General features: G+C 37.3%; 1 protein-coding gene across 2 annotated transcripts; it reads right to left on the bottom strand.

The window, feature by feature from the left end:
• Nucleotides 1-12777: 12777 nt before the first annotated feature.
• Nucleotides 12778-17721, bottom strand: MRPL53 (mitochondrial ribosomal protein L53). Of its 2 annotated transcripts, XR_004255914.1 has the most exons (4): nt 17588-17721; nt 16339-16451; nt 14127-14493; nt 12778-13380 (listed from the first exon to the last, which is right to left on the bottom strand). XR_004255914.1 is itself a non-coding variant. In XM_032223368.1 (3 exons), exons 1-3 carry the CDS (start codon nt 17686-17688, stop codon nt 14387-14389), a joined length of 321 nt encoding a protein of 106 aa, XP_032079259.1. In that variant the 5' UTR covers nt 17689-17721; the 3' UTR covers nt 12778-14386. The 2 variants fall into 2 exon arrangements, 1 of the variants encoding a protein (XP_032079259.1); XM_032223368.1 differs by having other exon boundaries at nt 12778-14493.
• Between the last annotated feature and the right edge of the window lie 6501 nt (nt 17722-24222).

Raw genomic sequence — 24222 nt, 5'->3', positions numbered from 1 at the left:
AAATTACTATTTCTCTTTTCCTAAAATACTTACTTATTCATTGGGGTTACCAGGGTTTATTTTAGTAATCCTAATGGTGCAATTTATTCAGCAGACTGACTGAAAAAATGATCAAACAGTGCACCACTATGCTTATTCGTTTTTTTAATGAGATTTTTTAGTTTGGAAATATTTTTTTGTTTTTAACCAATATAGGGTGTTTGTCTGTCTGTATCTGTCTATAAGTAGGTAACATTTTATATTGTAAAACCAAATATGTTAATCTATGTATTTTAAACTGTTAAAAAAAGAAAATATTTTGCTTTTTGCTTACATGAAACCATGTAAACTCTGCAAAGACATAGAAAGATCTATAAACACTTCCATGTCTCTTAATATGTAATAGTGGATAAAATCACTAATCTTTGCATGGGAATTATGAAATATTGTTGTCCCTCTTACTGTCATACAGTATGTCTGTACATATGTCCTGCAACTAAAGTATTGCTATTATATTAACTTGGTGCGTTGGTATATTTTTATATCTGATTGAAGAAATATATTGATAAGCCAGTTTTGGTGGTATAGTTAAGGCATCAAACTAGAAATTGGGAGGCAGTGAATTCTAGTCCTGCCTTAGGCACAAAGCGAACTGGATGACCTTGAGCCAGTCACTCTTCCTCAGCTTTAGGAAACAGGCAATGGCAAACCACTTCCAAAATCTCGCCAGGAAAACTGTAGGGACTTGTTAAAGGAATGTGAAAAGGAATGTTACATTAACATGTATTCAAGAGACATTCAAACTTAAAAGAGGAACAATGAGAAGTTTCATGTGCATAGTCACTTACCAGTTCATAGTTGGACTCAAGCAGGGCCAATAGGTGGCCAGAGATCTGAAAAGTTCCCACTTCCCTTTTATCAAATATTCATTCATTGTCTATTCATTTGAGGACCTAACTTAAAAAGAATGCAAGGAAGAGGGACAAATCATACATTGTAGGTGGTCCTCCTGATTAAAGCAATAAAAACTTTGATGTGTTTTTTGATTAACCTCTATTTTTTGGCCCATTTTTACTAAGGCATCTTTGGAATAGTAAACTTGAATGTCCTGAATTACATTTTGTTTTCCCAATCTAGAAAGAAGTTTACACAGCTGCATTCCAAAATATTAGACGTTACTGAGAAAATATGCGCTCAGTTTTCGATCCCATTAAATGGTATTTGTTGAATTTGGTTGCAGTTCTAAATACACAATTCTAAGGAGTTTCATAGAACTCAGTAGGACTCCTTCCTGAATAAACATGCATGAAAGCTCAGTTCATCCAATAGATGTGCTTTAAAGAGACAATGCATTTAAAGCCACAGAAATAAAAAAAAATCTTATGAGGCAAGGTAGATTTCAAAGCAGCTTGAGAATTGAGAAATCTGAGCACCCAGTCCTAGTTATGAAGTTTGCAAATATTTTTGGTCAGGTTATCCTATGTTATTTTCTCCCAAATCTTTGATATCTGAAACTGATTCAAAGAAATAAATAAATTGTACCTATCAAGCAAGTATAATATTAAAATAGTATGGTTCTAATTTCATTCAATGGTCCAGAGACAACAATACAGTAGCTAAGCTTAGCTTCACTATAGTATCCTCTAGATTTTTTTTATTGTATATCATTTATTTTATATTGACTTGGAATTATCCCTGTGCCAGATATTGCCTTATGGCATTTTCATTGCAGCAACACGAAACTTAGCTACTGGGTCAGTAGTGGAAGGATCAAAACTTCTCAGGAACTTCACAAGGAGTGTGTCCAATCTTCCATCACATTGGGATAAGAGGGGTAAAATAAGATTGGTCTGAATAACCCTGTAACAATTACATAGTAGTAGTAGCTTATTAATGTATTAGTCTTACAAGAAGTTTAGTAATACAGATAGGTTAACAAACATTGGTTGTACAAGAAAAAAAAATACAGTTGAAGTTGCAATTATTGGTCAGATGGCCACAATTTGGGCATATAGCAAGTGGCCTGCAATTAGGACAGTTGCAGCTTCCTGAAATCACATGTTCACCATTTGTATCTTTGGTGCCGGCTTCCAACAAGTAAAGTCAATGAGAAAGTCAGCAGGAGGTTGCAAATGGCAATATGTGAAGATGCCCTTAACCTCAAGGGATTCACTTAATAACCACAACTGGAACTAGGACTGTTGTCATAATTTGATGCAGCCATGTGACATCACAATTTATGACCAAGTGACTTAGTGGCAGAGTTCTCAGTCCCAAGTACTATTCTTAACCAAGGACTTCCTGTACAAGAGTTATTGTTTCTATCTTATTAGCACACACCAACCCTTAAAGGTAAACCAGACCAGAAAACCAATGACAGATAAGTTAGTACATGTGAATTTAGGAAGTGGTTTGTCTGAATCATTTACTCATGTTACATTCTTGCTTCGAACTCAACCCCCTTTTATCTGACTTCACTGTTGGTATTGGTTTTGCCTCTTGCCCTTCAAGGCCCTGGGCAGGTATGCTCAATTAATGGAATTTTAGCATACCCGTCTTGCAGCAAAGCAGAAGGAATGATGTTATAAAAAGTTTTCTTCAGCATGGGAAAAGAGACAGGATGTAAACAATTTGCTAGATCTAATATACTCTTAACAGACCAAATTCTATTGTTCTGGGACAATCTATTTACCTCAGTCTGATGTTCCATATCGTTCATTGTCTTAAGTGTTTGCTTAGCCTGATTGTATCTTAATGTCAATAAAAATTGTGCCAAAAGCCCAAATGATGTCACCTTCTGCTCTTCCACCAATTTCCAGTTTGAGGCAAAGTCATCAGCAAAACCTAAAAGCAGAAAACTTTTGGGAAGTGTTGGATTTTCAATCAATAATAAACCATCAGCTTTCAGCCTTCTTTTTACCATAATTTTAGGCATTTCTGTCTCCAGAACAGAAATCTATCTAAGCTGGATATTGGCTGTCCTTTTAGGATCAGCAAACTCGGCTCTCAATAATTTTGTTTTCACCTACTCCAGTTCATCCTGAAGGATCAAATGATGGAATGTATGTCCAGATGAGGCCCTGGGGATCAGAGGAAGGGTCATATGTGGTGATAAGACCCAGCTGTAGATGGAATGGACATAAGAGTGAGGAATATGAATGCTGATAAAACATTTTCTCTGTCTTCATTTCTTTGCCTTGACAATTAAGAACTTTGTTCCTTTCCTGTCTCTCACTAAAGAGGGAGGGGGGTTGCGGGGGGGGGGGCTGCCTCAGAAAAAACTGTTTGTTCTTTTATTCTGCTCTGCAATAGGAAGGAGGGAGGGCTACACATTAACAGCGAGACAAAAGTTAGCACCTTAAAACCACTAGCCAGGATATTAGGAACAAGAATAGCTGCTTATAAGAAAAACCGCAAAAGCCACATAGAAGTGGCACACTTTGCAAGATATCCGTGACTTGGGGTGAAAAACAAATGACGTGAAATCCAAATAACCAATCAATATTATCTGTTATGCATGCATTATTAGCGGAAGGGCAAAGGGTTGAACGCGACCATCCCTTGACTATAAAAACTGCTGTGAGATTCTACTCTGTGCCCTTCGTTAGCTTTTCAAACCAGGGTCCTTATATCTTGGTACCAAAATAAAAGTACAATTCTATATCACACCTTGTGTCCGGTGACTTATCGGCTTTGACACCAAGCAAGAGCCCAGTTTTGGGGACAACCATCCTTCTTGACATAAATTCCCACCTTTTTACCACCCAGGATTTAGGCCAAAAATGTGGCTTCAAAAAGCTTTGATGCGGCTGATATTAACCGATCACATTAGTAAAGAAAACACATTAAATAGTTGACTAACTTGAGGCTTCACATACTACTGTATTTAGTCACAGTGTGTGCTCCAAGTCGCTTTGGAGTGGAAAAGCTTTCCAAGATATTTTAAAATTTTGACCAGATTAATTCCCAGTCTCCTCGTTATTCAGCTTTTCTCCTGGCAAAAAGCATTTTTTTAAATATTTTTTTAAAAACTATTTACCAGATAGTTCTGCTTGCTATGTGAAATATGGCTTTTATTGCTCTTTTAAGCCCAGTATGTAATATAACAGCAGCATTGTCTTTATAAAACATGGGGATCTTATGCCAGATACATATGCAATGTGAAAATCAAGATTATATCAAATATTGATATAGTGATAACATATATATTAAACAAAGTTGGAGGTAAAATACATCCCTAATGCACACATCCCAGAGTGAGTTAACTTAAGTGAATAACATCTAACTTTTAGACATACACTTGAATATAAATTCTGCAGTAAGGAAGATCAATACCATAAATGTGTTTTAAGTTTTTTCCAAGAACAATTCTAAGTATTGAATTAAAAATGGGTTTAAAATCTAAAATGCCCATATTCAGGAAGTATTTCATTTTCTGAATATAGCTTTGCACAAGATGATGAGGGATATTGTTCTGCTCATTTTGTACCCAAATCTGTATTTCTTTTCTTTTTGTATAGTTTTTTATTTTCCGTTTTCTTAACATACAATCACATGTATACTATACATAGCCAGTATCCTATAGTATTAAATAGTAATTACATCAATTCCTCTTGTCATCAACGCCCAAAAAAATAAAAACCCATTATTAGCTCCTCCGCTCTCCATACACCTCTTTCTTCTACCTCTCTCCTACCTCCTATCTTCCCTCCATCATCCTTTCCTACTCTACTTCCCCTTTCTTTCTTCTTCTCCTCTCTCTACATTCCACTCCTCCTTATCCTCCTCATCTTCCCCCCTTACCCACTCTCCTATCTCTCTCTTCCCATCTTTCTTCTCCCTTCTATTTCCCACTCTTCCTCTCCTTGGTGTATTTCCGCTTCCATATCAATATACTTAACATATCCTAGTTTTAAAGAAAAAATAAGAGAAGACAGTATACATGTGTAATCAAATTACATTAAAATCTAACACCTCTCATCAAACCTCCCCCGTTCCCCCCCAGCCTCCTCCCAACCCACCCCCCCCGCCTTCCCTCCCCCGACTTCCCAGAACTCATAAACGGTATAAATCTTTAACAAAAACAGTCTAAAATATATTGGAAAAAAGAATAGAAAATTGATAACATCTTTACGTTGGACTTAGCTCCTTCTTGCTAAGCTAGCTTTAAACAATTTATATCATTCCTGATCTTAATCATAAGCTATCTGGAATTTCTTAGTCCCGTATTTATTTTGTATATAATCAATCCATTTTTTCCAGTCTCGTTTATATCTCTCATTTGAGTGATGCTTAAGATATGCAGATATTTTAGCCATCTCAGCTAAATTTGTGACTTTCAATGTCCATTCTTGAATTGTAGGCAAGTCTTCCTTCTTCCAGTATTGCGCCACCAACAATCTGGCTGCAGTTATTAAGTGCAAAATCAAATTAATCTCTACAGCTGTATTTTGTTATACCTAACAAAAATAACTGAGGAGTAAACTTTATCCTTTTTTTAAGAACATTTTGCATAATCCACCATATTTTTATCCAAAATGCCTTAACCTTTTTGCAAGTCCACCATATATGAAAATATGTAGCGTCGAGAGAATCACATCTCCAACATTTGGGTTGTAAATTCGGATACATAGAAGCCAACATTTTAGGATCCAAATGCCATCTATAAAACATCTTATAAAAGTTTTCTCTCAAGTTTTGGGCTTGTGTAAATTTTACATTTCTTACCCAAATTCTTTCCCATGTATCCAACATTATTGGTTCTTCAATATTTTGAGCCCACTTTATCATACAGTCTTTAACTAATTCTGTTTCGGAATCCATCTGTACTAATACATTGTATATTCTCTTTATATGCATTAAACTTTGATCTCTTATTTGTTTAAATAAGTTATCCTCGACTTGCATGAAACCAATTTTTTTATCTGTTTTCCACCTGGCCTGTAGCTGTCCATACTGGAACCATGTTTGAATTACCTTTTCCTCTTTTAATACATCTAAGGATTTTAGTTGTAATACACCCCTTTCTAGGGTAAGAAGCTGTCTGTAAGTAATTATATCCTGTTTTTGTGCTATGTTCATATTTTCTATTGCATGTCTAGGAATTGCCCACATGGGTATCTTATCATTTAATTTATATTGATATTTTTTCCAAACCCGCAGTAAAGCATTCCTTAAGATATGACTTTTAAAATTCTTGTCCACTTTTTTGTTATATAACAGGTAAGCATGCCAGCCATATACCAGATCATACCCCTCGATATTAAGTATCCTATCATTTGTTAAATCAATCCAATCACTAATTACAGATAATGCTACTGCATCATAATATAATTTTAGGTTGGGTAATTTCAAACCTCCCCTCTCACACACATCTTGCATTATTTTTAGTTTTACTCTCGGCTTCTTTCCTGCCCATACAAATTTATTAATACCCTTCTGCCATTCTAACAGGTTCACAACTTTTTTAAGTATAGGTAGCATTTGGAAAAGAAATAAAAATTTAGGTAAAATATTCATTTTCACTGCTGCTATTCTTCCCAGCAAAGATAACTGTAACTTGTCCCATTTTTTCATCTCTGTCTGTATACTATGCCAAAGTGGTTCATAATTATACTTATATAATTTCCCATTTGAGGTTGAAATATGAACCCCTAAATATTTGACCTTAACTATTTTGCATCTTATCATTCCTTCTAGTTCTTCCTTTTGTTTAGTATTCATATTTATAGCTAGTATTTTTATTTTCCCTAGATTTATTTTAAATCCTGACACTTGACCATATTGGTTAATCATATTCATTAAGATCATACTAGATTCCTGCGGTTGGGTTAATATTATAACCAAATCATCCGCAAAAGCACGCACTCTATATTCTTGCTGACTAATCTTAATTCCCTTTAGGCCTTCCAAGCCCCGTATTTTGTTCATCAATATTTCCAAAGTTATAATAAACAGTAATGGAGACAAGGGACAACCCTGTCTTGTACCTTTTTCAATTTGAAAAGAGTCTGTTAAACTTCCATTAACTATAATTTGAGCCTTTTCCTGTTGATATATTGCTTTGATTGATTGTAAGAAACGTTCTCCTATTTGCATTTTTTGCAGTGTTTTCAACAGGAATTGCCAATTAACTCGATCAAAGGCTTTCTCAGCCTCCAGAAATATGAACGCGGCAGGAATTTGGTTATTCTTTCCCAAATATTCTAGTGCATTAACAATTAATCTTACATTACTTTTCATTTGTCTCCCTTGAATAAAACCTGTTTGATCATTATGAATCAATTGTTGAATAACCAACATTAACCTATTTGCTAGTATTTTAGTAAAAATTTTATAATCTACATTAAGTAGTGAGATAGGTCTATAGTTTTTTGGTTGGGTAATATCTTGGTCTTCTTTGGGTATCAGGGATATAAAAGCTGTCTTCCAAGATGGGGGTACCTTACCTTCAGTTTGAATCTTATTAAATAATTCCTTAAGAAGTTCTACCATTTCTAATTGTAGATTTTTATAGTAAGCCGCATGTCAAGCCATCTGTACCAGGTGCCTTCTCTGCCTTTAACTGCTTGATTATCTGTATTTCTTTTCAATTAGCATGCATTCATGATCAAACCACTTTGTAGCTTACTTCAGTTCTTTCTAACTCATCCAGAAATAACATTCTTAGAATTAAGGGACAAGTGTTATTCTAAGCATGAATCCACCTATCTACTGAAATGAATTTAGGTTTCATGAAACCATCCAATAACAAACAGGCATTTATAGATATAAATATCCCTAATAGGTATATTCCACTCTTCAATCTCCTTCTAAAGAACCATTAATTATTCAGTATACTAATCCAAGCTCCTAGCCATCTGTTTTAACACAAAATCCTGCCAGGTGACTTCTTAAGTCCTTTACTTCCCTTACACATAAGTGTAATTCTAACAATTCCTCATAATAATTTTTAAATTGCAGAAATAAGGAGTGATAATTTGATCTAATTCTAGTATTCGTACTAGAGTTGTACTATTATCTGTAATCTTGGCATGCAAACCAAGTGGAGACATGCATAACTAGACAATCTGTGATCAGCTGAGTCATTCTTCTTTCCACATGTAATATAGGCTTGAGCATCTCATATCCCACAGGAGAATCACAGTGAAGCAAACTCCTCTCTTCCTTTGCTGACCCTCAGAACAGCATGCTAGTTTGCTGGAGGGAGAGGCAACCAAGAAAGCTGTGGACCGCACGAAAAACTGTGCCCCTCTTCCCTATGTTGATGTGTCCCCAAGGGGCCCCTCCATCCAGGAAGGAAGAGACTTCAGCTGTTAACTGCTGATCCCCCCCCTCAAACAGCATCCAAGTTACTCCCTCATCCTTCCTCCACCAGCCACACCATTAAGATAGTACAAATTTTGATCTTGATTCCAAAGCAGCCAATGCCTACTTGCCCTTTCGGCCTTTCTGCCAGATGAATGGGTACAGGGGCACAAGGGTGATGGGAAAGAGGGCAAGGATACACCCCTCCCATCTTCCCTTGCATAAGGCAATCTATACATTTCTGGAAAGTGTATTCAGAAGGCCTGGTAGTGTCAAAGTGGTCCCAATTTCGCTAAATTTCAATCCCATGGAAGTCATGGGTCCTGGATGTTGGACACATTCTGTAGGTTACCTGTTGGAGGTATTTTGATTCAAAAATTGTTCAAAAGGATAAGATGTGAGAGTTTTAGTAGTACGTATAGATATATTAAAAGTGTCATATTGAGACACAGCTTAGAGATTAATACCAATGACTCTAAATATGACAATTGATGGTCTTGATTGATACTGATTTGCCTCTTTTTCTTATTAAATGGGGCCATCTCATATACTGCAAGTGTGTATAATATTGATCCAAATGCAGAAGATGAAGTAGTTCTTAAGTATAAATTATTCTGCAATTAATTGGTGAGAACACAGTAACTTCAATTTGGTTATCAAAACTGCTTATTTCCTTTCTTCACTCTTCTTGGGAGTCGATAGAAGTCTGTAGTGGCTTTGTTGTGTTTGAAGGCCTTATGGATTATTTAGTGTTTTATCATAAGAAGCAGTGTTAACAGGTGTGGGCATTATTTTGCATTCCAATGCTGTGTTGACATTTCACCCAAAGCTGGGAAGACTGTTGGGCAAGATGCCAAAGTTATGTAGAAACAATCAGAGTCTTAAGAGCATTTGGGGTGTGACATAGGTTGAAAGGAGAGCACTAATCCCTTAACATGAAGAGTAAGGAGCTGTATTATCTCTGTTACACTTAACACAAGAGACATTTGTAAGGATTCATTTGGTATTGCCCTGAAGATGGTTTAATTCTTTTCTGTTGACAACATAATTTTCATTGCATCTTGGCCTTTGTTGCCAAGATGTGAAATTAGTTTACTATCTTAATGTTTTATGATGAAAAAATGTAATACCCTTGTAAGAGTTTTTTTGTTTTATAATCCATATTAGACTACCACTATTTTTCCAGAGTAAGAAATCTGTTTTTTTTTTTTTAATTAAGGCTTTTAATTCTTCTGGCTTACTAGCTTCTTGCAGCTGTTCAAAAACAGATACTGTTTTATGTACAAAAGTTTTACAACCAAGGACAAATCTGTACAGCCTTCTAATCAGTTACTGTTTCATCTTTTTCATTCAATTCTGTACCAACTTCCTCTCCCTTACTTCCATATACCACTATCTCTTTGGCTGATAGACATTGTCAACATCTCAGTCTAGTAAAGAATAATATTTAATAACTGATATGATGAGAAGAATCTGTGTGCTTTTTTTGTGTATTTAAACAGTTTTACATTTTCAGGTTTTTTTGTGGTTTAAATTTCCTTCTGCAGCAATTCCAGATATGATCTTTATCATGCTGCAATGCTCAGCAGTCTTTTTAATGCTCAAGTTTGTTTTCCTTTCAATTTCTCATTTGCAAAGGAACCCAATAAGCAAGGTAGGAATAAGGATTGAAAAATTAGAAAGAAGGACTAGGGGAGAGATGATAGCAGTGTTCCAATATCTCAGGGGTTGCCACAAAGAAGAAGGAGTCAAACTATTTTCCAAGGCACCTGAGGGTAAAACAAGAAGCAATGGGTGGAAACTAATCAAGGAGAGAAGCAACTTAGAACTGAGGAAAAATTTCCTGAAGTTAGAACAATTAATCAGTGGAACAGCTTGCCTCCAGAAGTTGTGAATGCCCCAACACTGGAAGTCTTTAAGAAGATGTTGGATAGCTATTTGTCTGAAACGGTATAGGGTTTCCTGCCTAGGCAGGGGGTTGGACTAGAAGACCTCCAAGGTCCCTTCCAACTCTGCTATTGTATTGTATTGTATTACTGGTCCACCCCAGGTTGTTACATACTAAAAGAAACTGTTTTCATTCCCATTCCATATCGAAGGGAAAGGACAATGCTTGCATACAGATTTTTTTGATTTACTAGTCATTTAACCACCATTCGGAGTTCAGATGACCTCAGAAAGGATGTTTTGTGACCAAGAAAGCACTTCTGGCCAAAATGTTGTGCTATGGACACTCCCCACCATCACATCACTTCATTTTGGGTGCTTAGCAATCACATTCATGTCTGGTTCCAGTGTCCTGCAGTCATATGATTGTAATCTTTTATTTTATTTTATTTTTTTTTGCTGGTTTCCAGCAAAATATACCCATTCAAAAATGGATTTGGACTTAGGATCACATGATTTTCTTAACTGCTGCCATAATAAGTCATAAAATTAGGTCGTCATGTCAATGCCGAAGTATGACTGTCAAGATTTAAGAGTAAAATTCCAGTCCCAATTGCAAACATAAGTTGAGAACTATCTGAATTCCATTTATCCTCTTTTTCATAAAGTCTGCTTTTATTGGGTCATATGGGGGAGCGGGGGAAGCCTTGGAGGAAGATGTAAAACTGGCAAGTCACCCTTCTCTTTAAATACATGTTAGTATGTTTAAATTTCAGGACTGGGGGTGGGGTGAGGAAATAAATCTTGCACATTGCTCATAACTTCTAGGAACACAGTATTTCAAAGCTAAATATGAATGCTATTATTCTGTAGTTTCAAATATGCTTCAACCAGACTAGAAATACATTGGCTTCAATCTCAACTAATGAAACTGCAGAGGTCTGAAGCTAGTTTTGAACTAATAAGAGTCCTGGTACAGAAAGGCCTTGAAAAGAGTACCAAGGCAATCAGGGAGGGAACAGGGTCAGTCCCATGAATGTAACCTTGGACTATAAATTCCTCCTGTTCCTGATTACAAGAACACAGAAGATATTTTATATTTATTAAAGCTCCCACATAGAGTATTTCAATTTTGTCAACACTCCTAAGTTCATCCACATTTGAATCCAGATCTGACTCCAGTGGACAGAATTGTCCATAATGAATCAATTACAAACTTTGGGTAGAAGTATCTCATCTTCAAAATAAACCCAAAAATCATATAAATATCTCCCCATTATGGATAACATAAAGAATCATAAAATATAAAGGTTGGAAGAGACATTGATGTTCATCTACTTCAATCCCAGCCCAAAGGAAATCCACAACATGACAGGGTTCCAAGTAACACCCCCAACGAAAGAAGACTCCGAGGCTTGAGCTTCCTCAAAGTTCCATTTTATTAGAGATGTCATATTGGCACATCTGGGAAAAACCGAATCTGAAAGTTTCCATGTTTTCCCCATCCAAAAGAAAGTTCAAGTCCCTGACCCACATGTCCTTAACATGATCCAATCAGACACCATCCAAAACTGGAGATGCTTCCCAGTCACCTCATTGCACCTTCAGGGCAAAGTAGCCTTGATTCTCTGAGAAAGAATGTTATTTTGACTATATGCCACCCATGCTCTATATCAATGATGGCTAACCTTTTGCCATCGCATGCCAAAAGTGGGGAAGCGCAGGGAGGTTGTGCATGGCCGTGCCCACACCCATAATTCTATGTGCATGACACCCTCCCCCCACACATGCGTGTGTGACCCACACCCTCCCCCCACTTTTGGCACATGATGGACCCGTTTTTTGTCCTCCCAAGGCTGCAGAGGCTTTCTAGGAGCCTGGGAAGGGTGAAAACGGCCTCCCCCCCCCAACTTCGGTTTGCCCGTAGGGCCATTTTTCTCCCTCCGGAGGGAGGGAGAAAAACGTCCCAATGCGCAAACCAGAAGTCCATTCCTGAACTTCCAGTATGCATGTTGGGTTGTTTTTCACCCCCCGGAGGCTTCAGGGTGAAAAACGGCGAAGAATAAAGGCCAAAGCCAGCTGGCATGCATGCTGGAGCTGACGGGGCAACGCTTTGTGTGCCCTAAGAAATGACTCCACATGCCACCTGTGGCCATGTGCCATAGGTTCACCATCAGGGCTCTATATAATCCCCCCTCCAATTTTCCCACAGTAGAAAATGTGGCAGGCCCGAAGGCACAAATGTAAGAGGGCTTCCAGGTATGACACAACAACCTTGACAGATGGCCATCTAAACAGTTTAAATATAGAAAAGTGGAAACCCCGCTATGTAGATTATTCCATTGTTTTAACAGCTCTTACAGTTAGGAATTTTTTTTCAGGTTCAATTTAAATCTGTTTCCTTTTAAGTTAAACTCAGGTTGTTGCCTTCTAAAACTGACTGATTTTGCCTATTTACGTGACAACCTTCAGATACTTAGAAAGAGTTAGCAAGTCCACTATAGCTTTCTTTTCTCCAGACTAAATTTATGATTCCAACCATTCCTAAATTTATTCTTCCAGACCCCTTTTGTTCACATCTGGAGATGCTTCAGTTTGTTTAATTTATTCTTCAAATATAATGTTCAGCCATTCAAACTTTTTTGTTTCTGATATTCAGGGCATAGAATTATTAACTTCTACAATAATTTAAATTTGCTTCCTATTACTATGTATAATGTTACAACATTCTAGTATTCTAGTATACAGCCTCATGGGGAGAAAATCTATGGGGTCACTGACAATTACTTGAATCCACATAATCTCCATAATTAACATACAGCTATTTTGTGTACACCATTTGAGACATCAGTGATAAATAAAATAAAAATTGAATCACATTGACAGGATTCTGTACAAACATTCATATTTTATGAAACAACTCACTTTTGATGTATTTATATTATGGAAATATAAATATACATCCTGGGTTTTCTAAATCCATTTGTCAATTTCCCCAGAAATGTTGCCTAATTTAGCATATGTTGCACAATGAACTTGCTGCCCTTCTTTGCTGGTTGTCATTTTACATAATATGAGTTGGAATTCGTTCACAAAATTCTGAGGAACACTGAAGTAATTCAGTTTCATCACTTGGAAAGATAATGTTGAGTTTTTCTTGTAGGAATAAATTTGCCACCACGTTTCAGAAATGGAATCTGGAGCATTCTAAGGGTCACGAAAAGGGAGAGGGACATACATGTTATGAATCCAAGTTAGGAGAGCAGGAATGAATCAAATAGCTTTGCAATTTCACAAATGTCTTGCTCAGGCAGTATTTTTGCACATAATGAAATATGTAAACATCAGTGAACAGCACTTTGCTTCTTAAGGTTAAGATGGAGACATTACAGTAGTTAAAAGCTAATTCCACATGCTGAAGTAAACAGTTTCTACTGCATTCAAGAAAACTAGTTCCTCACTCAAATACCAACACAACTTGTAGCGGGAAGTCACTACTCCCTCATGCTTCTATCTTCAATTCTACATGCAAAAAGATCTTTAGCCTGAATAGGATTAAAGTGTCCAATAGAAGCCTTCAAAGCTTAATTAAAAGATTAATTGAATTCTGAACATGTATTTTTATTCCTGCAAATACACAGATAGAATAACATTGACTAGTCAAATGGGAAGAGTTTCTATACAACAATTCACATAATACTTATACTTTTGGCTTTTCTATCACTTGCTTCAAGAAGCTTATGCAGCTTATAAAAAAAGTGAGTGGTTTTGTCTAATGTATTCTGTATGTAGTGTCCATGTATAAGCAAATCATATTTATAAATGTATGCAATTTGTACCATAGAAAAACTTCATAGTCCAGATTAATAAAACTTTAATAATTTATATTTGTGAATATATAATTTTTATCAAGTGATTGAAAAGGATCAGAATTTTACAGACTACTAACTTACTTGATAATTTGACATACTAAGAAAAATGATGTTAATCCAAGACTGATAACGTGTTAAGAGTTTAATCATTAATCAAAAGTCCAAAAAGCATTTTTTAAAACCAGAATCAGTTTGCCTCCTCTATATATCCACTTCAGATTCTTTCAGCTATTAGGAAAGTCTTTGCCATTTTCTGAAAGTGGCTTCATGCAGATTTCTATGCATTTATATTATTGATGCAAACTCTTTTACTGTCGGTTTCAAGCAGTCTATGGTGGTGGCTATTCTGCCAATGCAAGTTCTTTCTTTTGACATCTAGAGTTGAATGCATGTAACATCTCTCTAGTTGTTAAATTGGCTCCTTTCATAATCAATCTTTCACCATCAGCTAGAAAAGAAATATAACAGTTTAATTATAGAAGGAAAATAAAAAGCAATCAGTGAGTGTTAATATTCTGTGTTACAAAATCAGATAGATCTTTTGTAATGTTATTTTCAGTATGAATAATAATGCTAAGACAATTCAATTTATTTGAACATTAAATAAAAATTATGCATACATATATATGAGATCCAACTTGAAATAATCAGCTTTCCATCCTTAAAGAAAGGGTGACAATACAAATCTAAAGCTAGGATATGAAGTGTCTTTCCCTGAAATAAATCTAGCCCACTGTTTCTCAACCATAGCAACTTTTAAGATATGTAGACTTCAACTCCCAAAACTCAGAATTCCTCTGCTAGCTGGGGAATGTTCGACATTGAAGTCAACACATCTTAAATATGCCAAGGTTGAGAAACACGGATTTAGCAAATACTATAAAAGCCAAATGAGAGCAGATTCCAGGGTTTCAAGCAATGAATTTTAATATAACCTGGGAATGTCAAGGACAAAATCTGTCATCTACACACTCAGGGTCACCATTGAACTACAAGTTCTTACCCATTTCAACACCCTTTTCAAAAACATTGACATCATTTGGCTTAATATGCAACATATCGTACTAATTCCCCAAACCAAGTTCAAATCCCTAATGGAAAAAGAATCCTTCAAAAAGTGTTTTCCGTCCAGGGGACAAAAAACATAATCACCATGGTTTCAATCCACATCCAAGTTCCAGAAAATAAGCCCTACTGATCTAAAGAGAACTTTAAAAAACATAATCAGGCATGCTTCAAAGCATGATTTTCAATTGTACTCATACTTTCTCATCTGTTTCTGGTAAAATTCTACATTACCTTTTTATTAGTGACATCCTAATTAAAGTAATTTCATCAGTAATCTACAGTGGCTTCTAGAAGTTACAATAAGCCCTCTAGTTGTAAAAAACCATAGCCACATAGAAAATAGCTCTACGACAAGTGTAGTAGGTATGTGTGAAATTAGCATGAATTTAACATGTATTAGCATATGTATGTGTAAGAAAAACTGGAAGGGCTTTCAAACCATCTAACGGTCACATTAAAGATTCAAAGAGGAATACTTAATTCTGCTTATATCTGGAAAATCACTTTGGTATAGTGGTTATAAAGGTACTAGGTTAGAAACCAGGAGACTGTGAGTCAAACTCCCACATTAGGCATTAAAGTCATCTGAGTGACCTTGGGTCAGTCACTCTCTCTCAGCCTAACCCATGTTATAGGTGGAGGAAAATGTGTTGGATATGTTTACTCATCACCTTGAGTTATTTGTAAAAAGAATAAAGGCAGGATACAAATAAATAAATAAAAAAATATCTTACAAAATATCTCTTTAGAAAACATCATATACATTTATTCTTTATACCCAGGATGGTGAACCTATAGCATGCATGCCACAGGTGGCACACGGAGCCATTTGTCAGGGCATGTGAGGTGTTGCCCTATTAGCTGGCCAGCACATATGCGCGCGCTGGCAAGCTGTGTTCAGCCTTTTTAAAAACTAGTTTTCTCCCTCCGCATGCTCCAGAGGCTTTGTAGGAGCCTGGGGAGGGTGAAAACAGCCTCCCCCGCCCCCGGAGGCCCTCTGAAAGCTTCATGAAAGCCTCTTGAGGACTCCTGAACACTCCGGATTGCTAAAATCGGCCTTATTCAAAAAGCTTCTTCAGCACTGGATGAAAAGTGAAATGTCTTCAAAGAAAAAACAGAAAGTCCAGTTGCCTCTTGAAAAAGCACCTTGGGATAACCATGACCTGAATGACTGAGAATCTCCATAGACATTTCCTTCTATTGGTTGCATGAAATTATTTCTTACCAAATGTGATGTCTATAACTGGTTCAGAGCCATCATGTTTTATCTCTGCTTTCACATCACAGTTCAAGTTTGATTTGTATGCCTTCCTTTCAAAGAGACATTGAAGAAAATTTCTGAGAAGAAGTTGGAGAAAGATCAAGACCGTAAAAATGTATTTGTATATCTTGTCAACAATTTGTTATATAAAAAGAAGCAATATTTTTCATATAAAGGTAAAAGGCCTACTTTAAAAAATCTGTGATATATATAAACACAAGATTGTCTTATTTGCTGATTTACTTTGTGCAGTATCAATGCCCACCTGCTATATATTAACATTGTGCTGAGCTATAATGATACTAAAATGTTATTCTACAGCCATTGTTCAACATGTCATGTGAATTCAGGCAAGAGACTAATTGTAGTTATAGAGAATATTTACTACAATGTGATCATGGTTATTGTAGATATAGCCATGATCTAGACTGTCATCTGACCTGACTTAATCATAAGAAGGCATGATGGCAAACTTACAATTAAATTGCCATTAACACTCCCAGAAATTTGTTTTAAGATGTAGGGATAGCTATACACATGCTTCTGCAGCAGAATCACCATACACTTTATTTATTTTTCACCACCTGCTCAAGGGGGTGACAGTGGATCAATATCCAGGCACTATCAGATGAAACAAATTGCAGATCTATTTTAATCATGATTTAGTTCTAACTAACTAACATCTGTTCACTACTGAACAGTAGAACTAACATCTGTTCACTACTGAAGAGATAGTAATTACAACACTTTTGCATTTTCTGGACACCTCAGATTTTCAGTACCACTAGCCATGGTTTTCTTCTGCAGGGTGCTCATGGAAACTAAAGTCTACTACAAGATGCTGGCTCATGAATTAAAACGCAACAGTTTAAATGCAACAGTTACAATCCAGCAACCCTTTCAAGTTAGGATGCCCCTCAATCACCCTTCCTTCCCACCAAGGTTTTTTTCTCCCAAAAAGGAACCACAAGCCTGAGCATCCTTGCAATCGACCATTTGCATTCAGGTAATTTCTTCCTCTATCCCACTCGGGATTTAGCCCCAAACGAGCATGTAGCGCATCCCAAGGATGGGCAGCGTATTCCTTGCAAACGACGTTGTTTTCTAAGCCTGCAATTCCCATTACACACAACCCTAACCCTCTATAGTCCGATCCGGGAATTCCAGGCTGATCTGCAAGCATCCGGGAAGCCTCACTCGCGATCCGTCTCACCTGGTGCTTTGTACATTCAACTCGAAAGGACAAAAAGTGACCAGGACAGCCTTCACCTGCTTGAGCGACACACCAGCCTTCGTCGGGAACACGTACGACATTTTGTCCCACGGGCTACTCCTTAGTAACCGGAAAACTGCAATTCCCAGAATCCCATTCAGGGCGGTTGTGTAGGGCAGTTGTCTATGCGCTTAGCCTTCTGGGAAATGTAGTTTAACGTTCTGCTTTATCTTATTACCTCTCCGCAGATTCGTTTGAAGACTTTCAGTGGGACCGCAAGCGCGTCCCCCAAGTTTTTATTTTCCAGGCGCTGTTTACAAGTTGTTAATTGAAGTGACTTGTTGGCTTCGTATTTAGCAAAATCATAGGCAAACAACCGGAGTTGGATTACATGAGTTGGTTATTTTGTGGTTGGTGTTATGCGAACTGTAGTTCCCACACTATTAAAGAAAAATATAGCAGAATCATAAGGAGAATCTTTTAATTGTTTGAGGACACTGTCCCATTTAAAGACAAATGATCTTTTTGGGAAGAAAAAATACACACAAATGCATCATAGATCAGAAATCCCAAACACAAAATTAAGCAGCATCCTTTATGTTTACTGAGCATTCAGTTTGTTTGACTTTTGAGGGATTTACTTCTGAGTTAACATACTAATCTTAAAACTATAATAAAGAATATCCTCCCATGCTCCAATTTTTGATCTGCTGGTTGATTTCTGTTTGTTCTATGCATGGTGTGCAGAGCTGCTCTTCATAAGTGATTTGAAAAGTTCAGAGAACGCATTATGAGATTATTAGTACACTAGTTCTAAAACTAAGTAAATGGATTTCTTTAATCATTTGGGATCATCTTGACCTTAATGTCTTGTGAACTCAACCACTATTGTGTATTCAATAAACCATGGTAAAGCCAAATATGGCTTAATAATATGCCAGAAACAGTCTTGATACACTCATTATGCTAAATCTTAGTGTGTTTATATACACAAACCCACAAACATCATGGCATAAGCTGTTGCATAAACTCTCTCCTTAAATTGTGCCTAGCAAGTTGCTGTTATGCTTAAACATTGTTTCTTATACTTAGATCAGTGGTTCCCAACCTTTTTTTGGCCATGCCCCACCTAAGCATTTCTAAAATCCTGATGCCCCCTGTGACATATAATTCTTACTTTACTCAAAAAGTAAACTCTACTCATGCAGAGGAAGCCTAAAAGGCCATTAGCTTGGCTTAAACAAGGTTCAAATTGCCCACATTAAAAAGCAAATTGCCGGAGAAGGAGGATCCACGTCACAATGTTACAATGTGCAGTCTAGATACTCTGCCGTTGACACTTTTGCCGCGGTGTGTGTGTATGTGTGTGTGTCCATTGAGACCTAAACTGTCCCTTAGAGACGGTGATCAGGAAGACAAAGCCTTGCTGGTCTCAGGAATATCGCAAAATACCTGATAGACCCAAGGGAAGTGCTTCAAGCCCGCGGTCAACAGGCAGCCCCTAGGCTGATGAAATCAGGACGCTCCTGAAGGAAGGAAGTGAAAAGAGAAAGTGAGTCCATCTGGTGAGGTATTTTTTCTATTTTGCTAAAGACTGCCCAAAGAAATGTTTCTTTAAAACCAAATTAGATCCTTAAAAAAAAGAACTGAGCTGTGGGCGGCATGACTAAATGCCGAAGGCACTTGGAACGCTGTTACCTTCCGACTAAAGGTGGTCCCTATTTTTTCTACTTGTATTTTTATGTGCTTTCGAACTGCTAGGTTGGCAGAAGTAAGAGGAGCTCACCCCGTTATGGGGCGCTAGGGATTCAAACCACCTGCCAACCTTTCTGATCAACAAGGTCAGTGTCTTAGCCACTGAGCCACCACGTCCCTAAATGGTAAGATATGCATAGTCTATTATTGGAACAAGAATAAGTTATGTATATTTAGAGTATATCATTGAGTTTTGGTCCTGGCTGAAATGTAATATATTTGGCCATCCCACAGTGTATTGTTTTTGTGGCAAAAACAATATGCTGAGCAAACAACACCATTGAGAAAGTCTCAAAGAATATTAAATTCTTCACCTGGTGGACTGAATGTAACAACAAATAATTGAAGAATTCTTTTCTATTTTCCTCTATTATATTGGTAACTGATGTTATATAACATGACTTCTTATGGAAAATCCTGAAATCTATTGATGCTAATTTTTCCTGGAGAGATGCAAATCAACTTTCATTGAATGTATATTAAACCTTCATCCACAGGATGGCAGTCTTTTCCCACAGCACTTCATAAGACACTTTTTTAAAAAACAGAAGCTGTATTTTTAAAGCTTTCATTCATATTTTCCCAGCTGGGTATTCTACATATGTGTTGAGTTACACCTTGTCCAGTTTCTTTCAGCTAGTTAAAAATAATGGATATTCAGTATATCTGGAGAATGTCAAATTAGGAAAAGCTGCTTTGAAAATTTATGGATCATATTAAAGTTATCTATTATGGCATATTCTTTCTTAGATGTGTAAGATTGGATCAAGTTCATAACACTCAATCTTTGCCATAGTAAACTTTTTGGCTCTTGATGCCATCAGACTTGCTTGCTTGATGTAACAGACTAACACGCTTCTGCTTCTTGAAGTTAATCCAGTAATAGATCAATGTAACATCTATTGTCCAGGGAACTTTGGCGAATGTTGAAGACTTTAGGTTTCTCCTACTACTACATTAAATAGAAAAAAAAATGTGACCCATTGTTATTACTATTGGTGCATTGCAGTGGTGGGATTCAATTTTTTCTACTACTGGTTCTGTGGACGTGGCTTGGTGGGTGTGACTTGGTGGGCGTGGCAGGGGAAGGATATGTAAAATCTCCATTCTCTCCCCACTCCAGGGAAAGGTTACTGCAAAATCCCCATTTCCTCCTGATCAGCTGGGACTTGGGAGGCAGGGAATAGATGGGGGCGGGGTCAGTCAGAGGTGGTATATACCGGTTCTCCGAACTACTCAAAATTTCCACTACCGGCTCTCTAGAACTGGTCAGAACCTGCTGAACACCACCTCTGGTACAATGGTGATTTTCAAGGCTTCTACTAATACAGAAGGTGATGCAGAATAGAAAAAAAAATAAGACTTTGCCTATAATATAATTATGACAACTCAGTGTAGAAGGAAAAATTACAATTGTGAAATGGTTCATTACAACTTTGAAAGAAAGGAAAAGCTCATCTTTCTTCTGCACCATAAATGCATAAAGAGGAACATGGATTCGAAAGCAACCCAAGGGCATCTGTGGTGGGGTCAGAAGGTCAGGATGAGGGCTGCCACCCTGTGATTGAAACCCCAAGCCTTGAAAAGCATGTTTCATAATATAAGAATGTGACTTTGATTGCACAGAGCTGCAACCATTCTTTACTTTTCTTATGATCTGCTTTTACTCCTTACACTGTTATATAGAATAAGGAATTTCACCAAATACTTAACCCACGGGTGTCAAACTTGGTAGCATCATGTGATGTCACATGATATATCACAGTGGTTTTTTTGCCTTTGCAGAGCAGGGGTAGGCGTGGCCTATGCATGATACATCTGGCCCATGGGCCGCCAGTTTGACACCCCTGCAGTTTAAGTGAATCTAGCCCAGTGTTTTTCATATTTGGCAAATTTAAGATGTGTGAACTTCAATTCCTTGAATTGCCCAGCAAGCATGAATGGATTTCAACTCTCAGAATTCCTCAGCCAAAATTCCCTCTGGATGTTACCTGGGGAATTTTAAGGGTTAAAGTCCACAATCTTAAAGTAGCCAAGTTTGAAAAACACTAATCTTACAAATCTCTTTTATGCCTGCAAAATCTTTTTCAATTAGAGCCTGAATAGCGGTTTAATGCATAAGAGAAATCACAAAAAAAGTCTATGAACAAAACATTTAAAAAGAGAATTTAGAGATTCCATAACATTTTACCAACAAACTATGGTTTAATGTACTCAGAAGTCATACATTGTGCTTTTAATGGTATACTGTTACTGTATACCATTGCTTTGTTACTGTTTTGTAGAACTGCTCTGAACATCTTACACTTGCAGTATTTACTTTTATGTATCAGTCACTCAAACTAATAGTAGCATTGTCTACTTTTCTGCCATTTTTTTAAAAAATAGGAGATCTAAATAAAGTGAGATGCTGCCATTAGCAAATCTTTTTAAATAGTTTTTCGCACAGTCATTTGCCAACAGGCAGCATTAAAATTTGATTAAACAAATAAATTCATGATTTTGGTTTTAGTCTTTTTTTTTAAAAAAAAGAAGTCTGTGAACATAGCTTCCACTGAGGTATGAAATTTTACATTATTAATGTAATTAATACAAAGCGTAGTGCAGGGAGGCCTTGCTTAACAGCTTTCCTATTTAATGACCGTTTGAAGTTACAGCAGTGCTGAAAAAGATACTTTATGACTGGTCTTCACACTTACAGCCATCACAGAATCCCTGCAGTCATATGACTGAGACCTGAGCACTTTGCCACCTATGGGCACACACATAGCATCCCACAGTCATGTGATATGCCATTTGCATATGTCACAGCCAGCTTCTAACAAGCAGAGTCAATGGAGAGGTCAGCAATAAAAAAATTATGGTCATGTGATGAGGTTACCAGTTGCAATTGTGGTCCTTAATTGAGGACTATCTGTATTAGGTCTCTGAAGCTTGACTAATAGAGCTAGGAATTAAACAGGAAAAAATTATGCATGTTTGCTTTTTTTTTAGAGCAGAGGTGTCAAACTGGCAGCCAGTGGGAAAAAATGCCTCACGCATAAGCCACGCCTACCCCAGCTCAGTGAATGGGAAAACCATCGCAAAATGTCACATGATGGCAATGTGATGCGGCAAGTTTGACACCTGTGTTTTAGAGTATCTGTTCCCAGTATGACAGAACACCTCTGCAAACTGGTTGCTTAACAATTGTTTGATGTTATGATGACAATCCAGCCCCCCCAGTTATGATCCAGTTTCAAAGTTCTGATGTTGGGAGAGTCCCCTGCTGTCACAAGACAAATTTTGAGTGCTTAGCAAGCATCTTGTGTTTATGGCTGTTTGCAGTGCTCCACAGTCACATGACCATGATTTGCTACTATTTTTCTGGAAATTGGCATTTGTTTCCACTTTCTGACAAAAACCAGCCCATAGTGAACAATGGGTTCACTTAATGACTACCATGTTCCCTTAACGATCACTGTATTCATTTAATGACCACTGTGTTTAGTTAACAACCACCATGATAAAGATCGTAAAATCAGGTCCAGTTACATGGTGGCTGGCTTTATGACCATCATTACTTACAACTATAATTGTCATAATCAATTGTGTTTGTAACTATAGGACTAGCTGTAGTATACTTTCACTTGAGGAAACTGAAGGAAAATGTAAGCACAGTCCGATATTATTCAGAGTAAGGAAGGCAGGTAACCTTTACAGACATACCAAATCCATTTTTATTTTATTTTGATTGTTTATTTGTTTCCTGGCTTTATTCGTTTTACAAATAACTGAAGGTGCCAAACATATCCAATAAACCTTCCCCCTATTTTCCCCACAACAACAACCCTATAAGGCAGTGATGGCTAACTTTTTTGTCCTCACGTGCCTAAATCATGTGCGGCCATGCCCACACCCACAATGCAATGCACCCTGTCTTCCTGTGCATGTGTGCACAGTCCCTTGTGCTCCTCCTGCCCCATGTGCATGTGCATGACACCCTTCCTGCCGTGCATGCAAACGTCTCTCCCGCATGCATGGCAGAGACCCGAAAACCAGCTGGCTGGCAGGAGACTAATGCACATGCATGGTGGAGCTGAGCTGAGTGATGACTCCCATGCCCATCTGTGGCATGTGTGCCATAGGATTACCATCCCAGCTATAAGATGAGTTTGGACTGAGAGAGAGTGATTGGCCCAAGGCAACCAGCTGACTTTAATGGCTAAGGCAGGACCTGCTTTCTAGCCTGGGGCCTTAACCATTAGACCAAACTGACTCCATTCCCAGAATGAGGAGTCAAGAAGTGTGACTCAAACCCAAAACAATCCACAAAGGGAAGGAAACATATTAGACAGACACCTCCTTTGTTTTGACAGGAATATAAGGGAGTGGTGAGGAGGGGAGAAGCACAATCAGATTTGCAAAAATTATGGGAACTGCAGTTTCAACATCTTTGAAGGGTTCCTCTTCAAAAAGACTATATTTTAATCAATCAACTAAGCATCACAACCACAGGGCTATGCACAATGGAATGCAGACGTTACAAAATTATTTAACTTTATTTTGTGCTGAAACATCCATTTTAAAAGAAATGACCTCACCCAAATGTTACATCGACAGCCTTTTAATTGATTTTTTTGAAATAACAAAATATCTGATAAACATTTCTAAGTGGTATTGATCTTGGTACCGACCGAGAATGACTTCGTGGATACCTTGAAATTATCTGACATATTTTGATATTTATCTTTCTGATCAGTAAGCAAGCCATTAATTCATGTGTTGAACTAAGACATCGTTTGTTTCACTGTAGATCAGTGGGCCCCAATCTTTTCGATGACAGGGACTGGTTCTGTAGTGGCAATGTTTCCATGGATGGGGCATTTTGTATACTGCCT

This window comes from Thamnophis elegans, chromosome 8 (assembly GCF_009769535.1).
Source record: "Thamnophis elegans isolate rThaEle1 chromosome 8, rThaEle1.pri, whole genome shotgun sequence".
NCBI lineage: Eukaryota > Metazoa > Chordata > Lepidosauria > Squamata > Colubridae > Thamnophis > Thamnophis elegans.
The sequence above is the reverse complement of the archived record's forward strand: the minus strand, read 5'-3'. Positions and strand labels throughout refer to the sequence as shown.

Coding starts and splice junctions, on each gene's coding strand:
- MRPL53 (XM_032223368.1), bottom strand. CDS start 17,688: ATGTCGTACGTGTTCCCGACGAAGGCTGGTGTGTCGCTCAAGCAGGTG. Junction 16,452..17,587: donor TTGAATGTACAAAGCACCAG/GTGAGACGGATC, acceptor ACTTCTTCTCAG/AAATTTTCTTCAATGTCTCT. Junction 14,494..16,338: donor AGTTATAGACATCACATTTG/GTAAGAAATAAT, acceptor TTTCTTTTCTAG/CTGATGGTGAAAGATTGATT.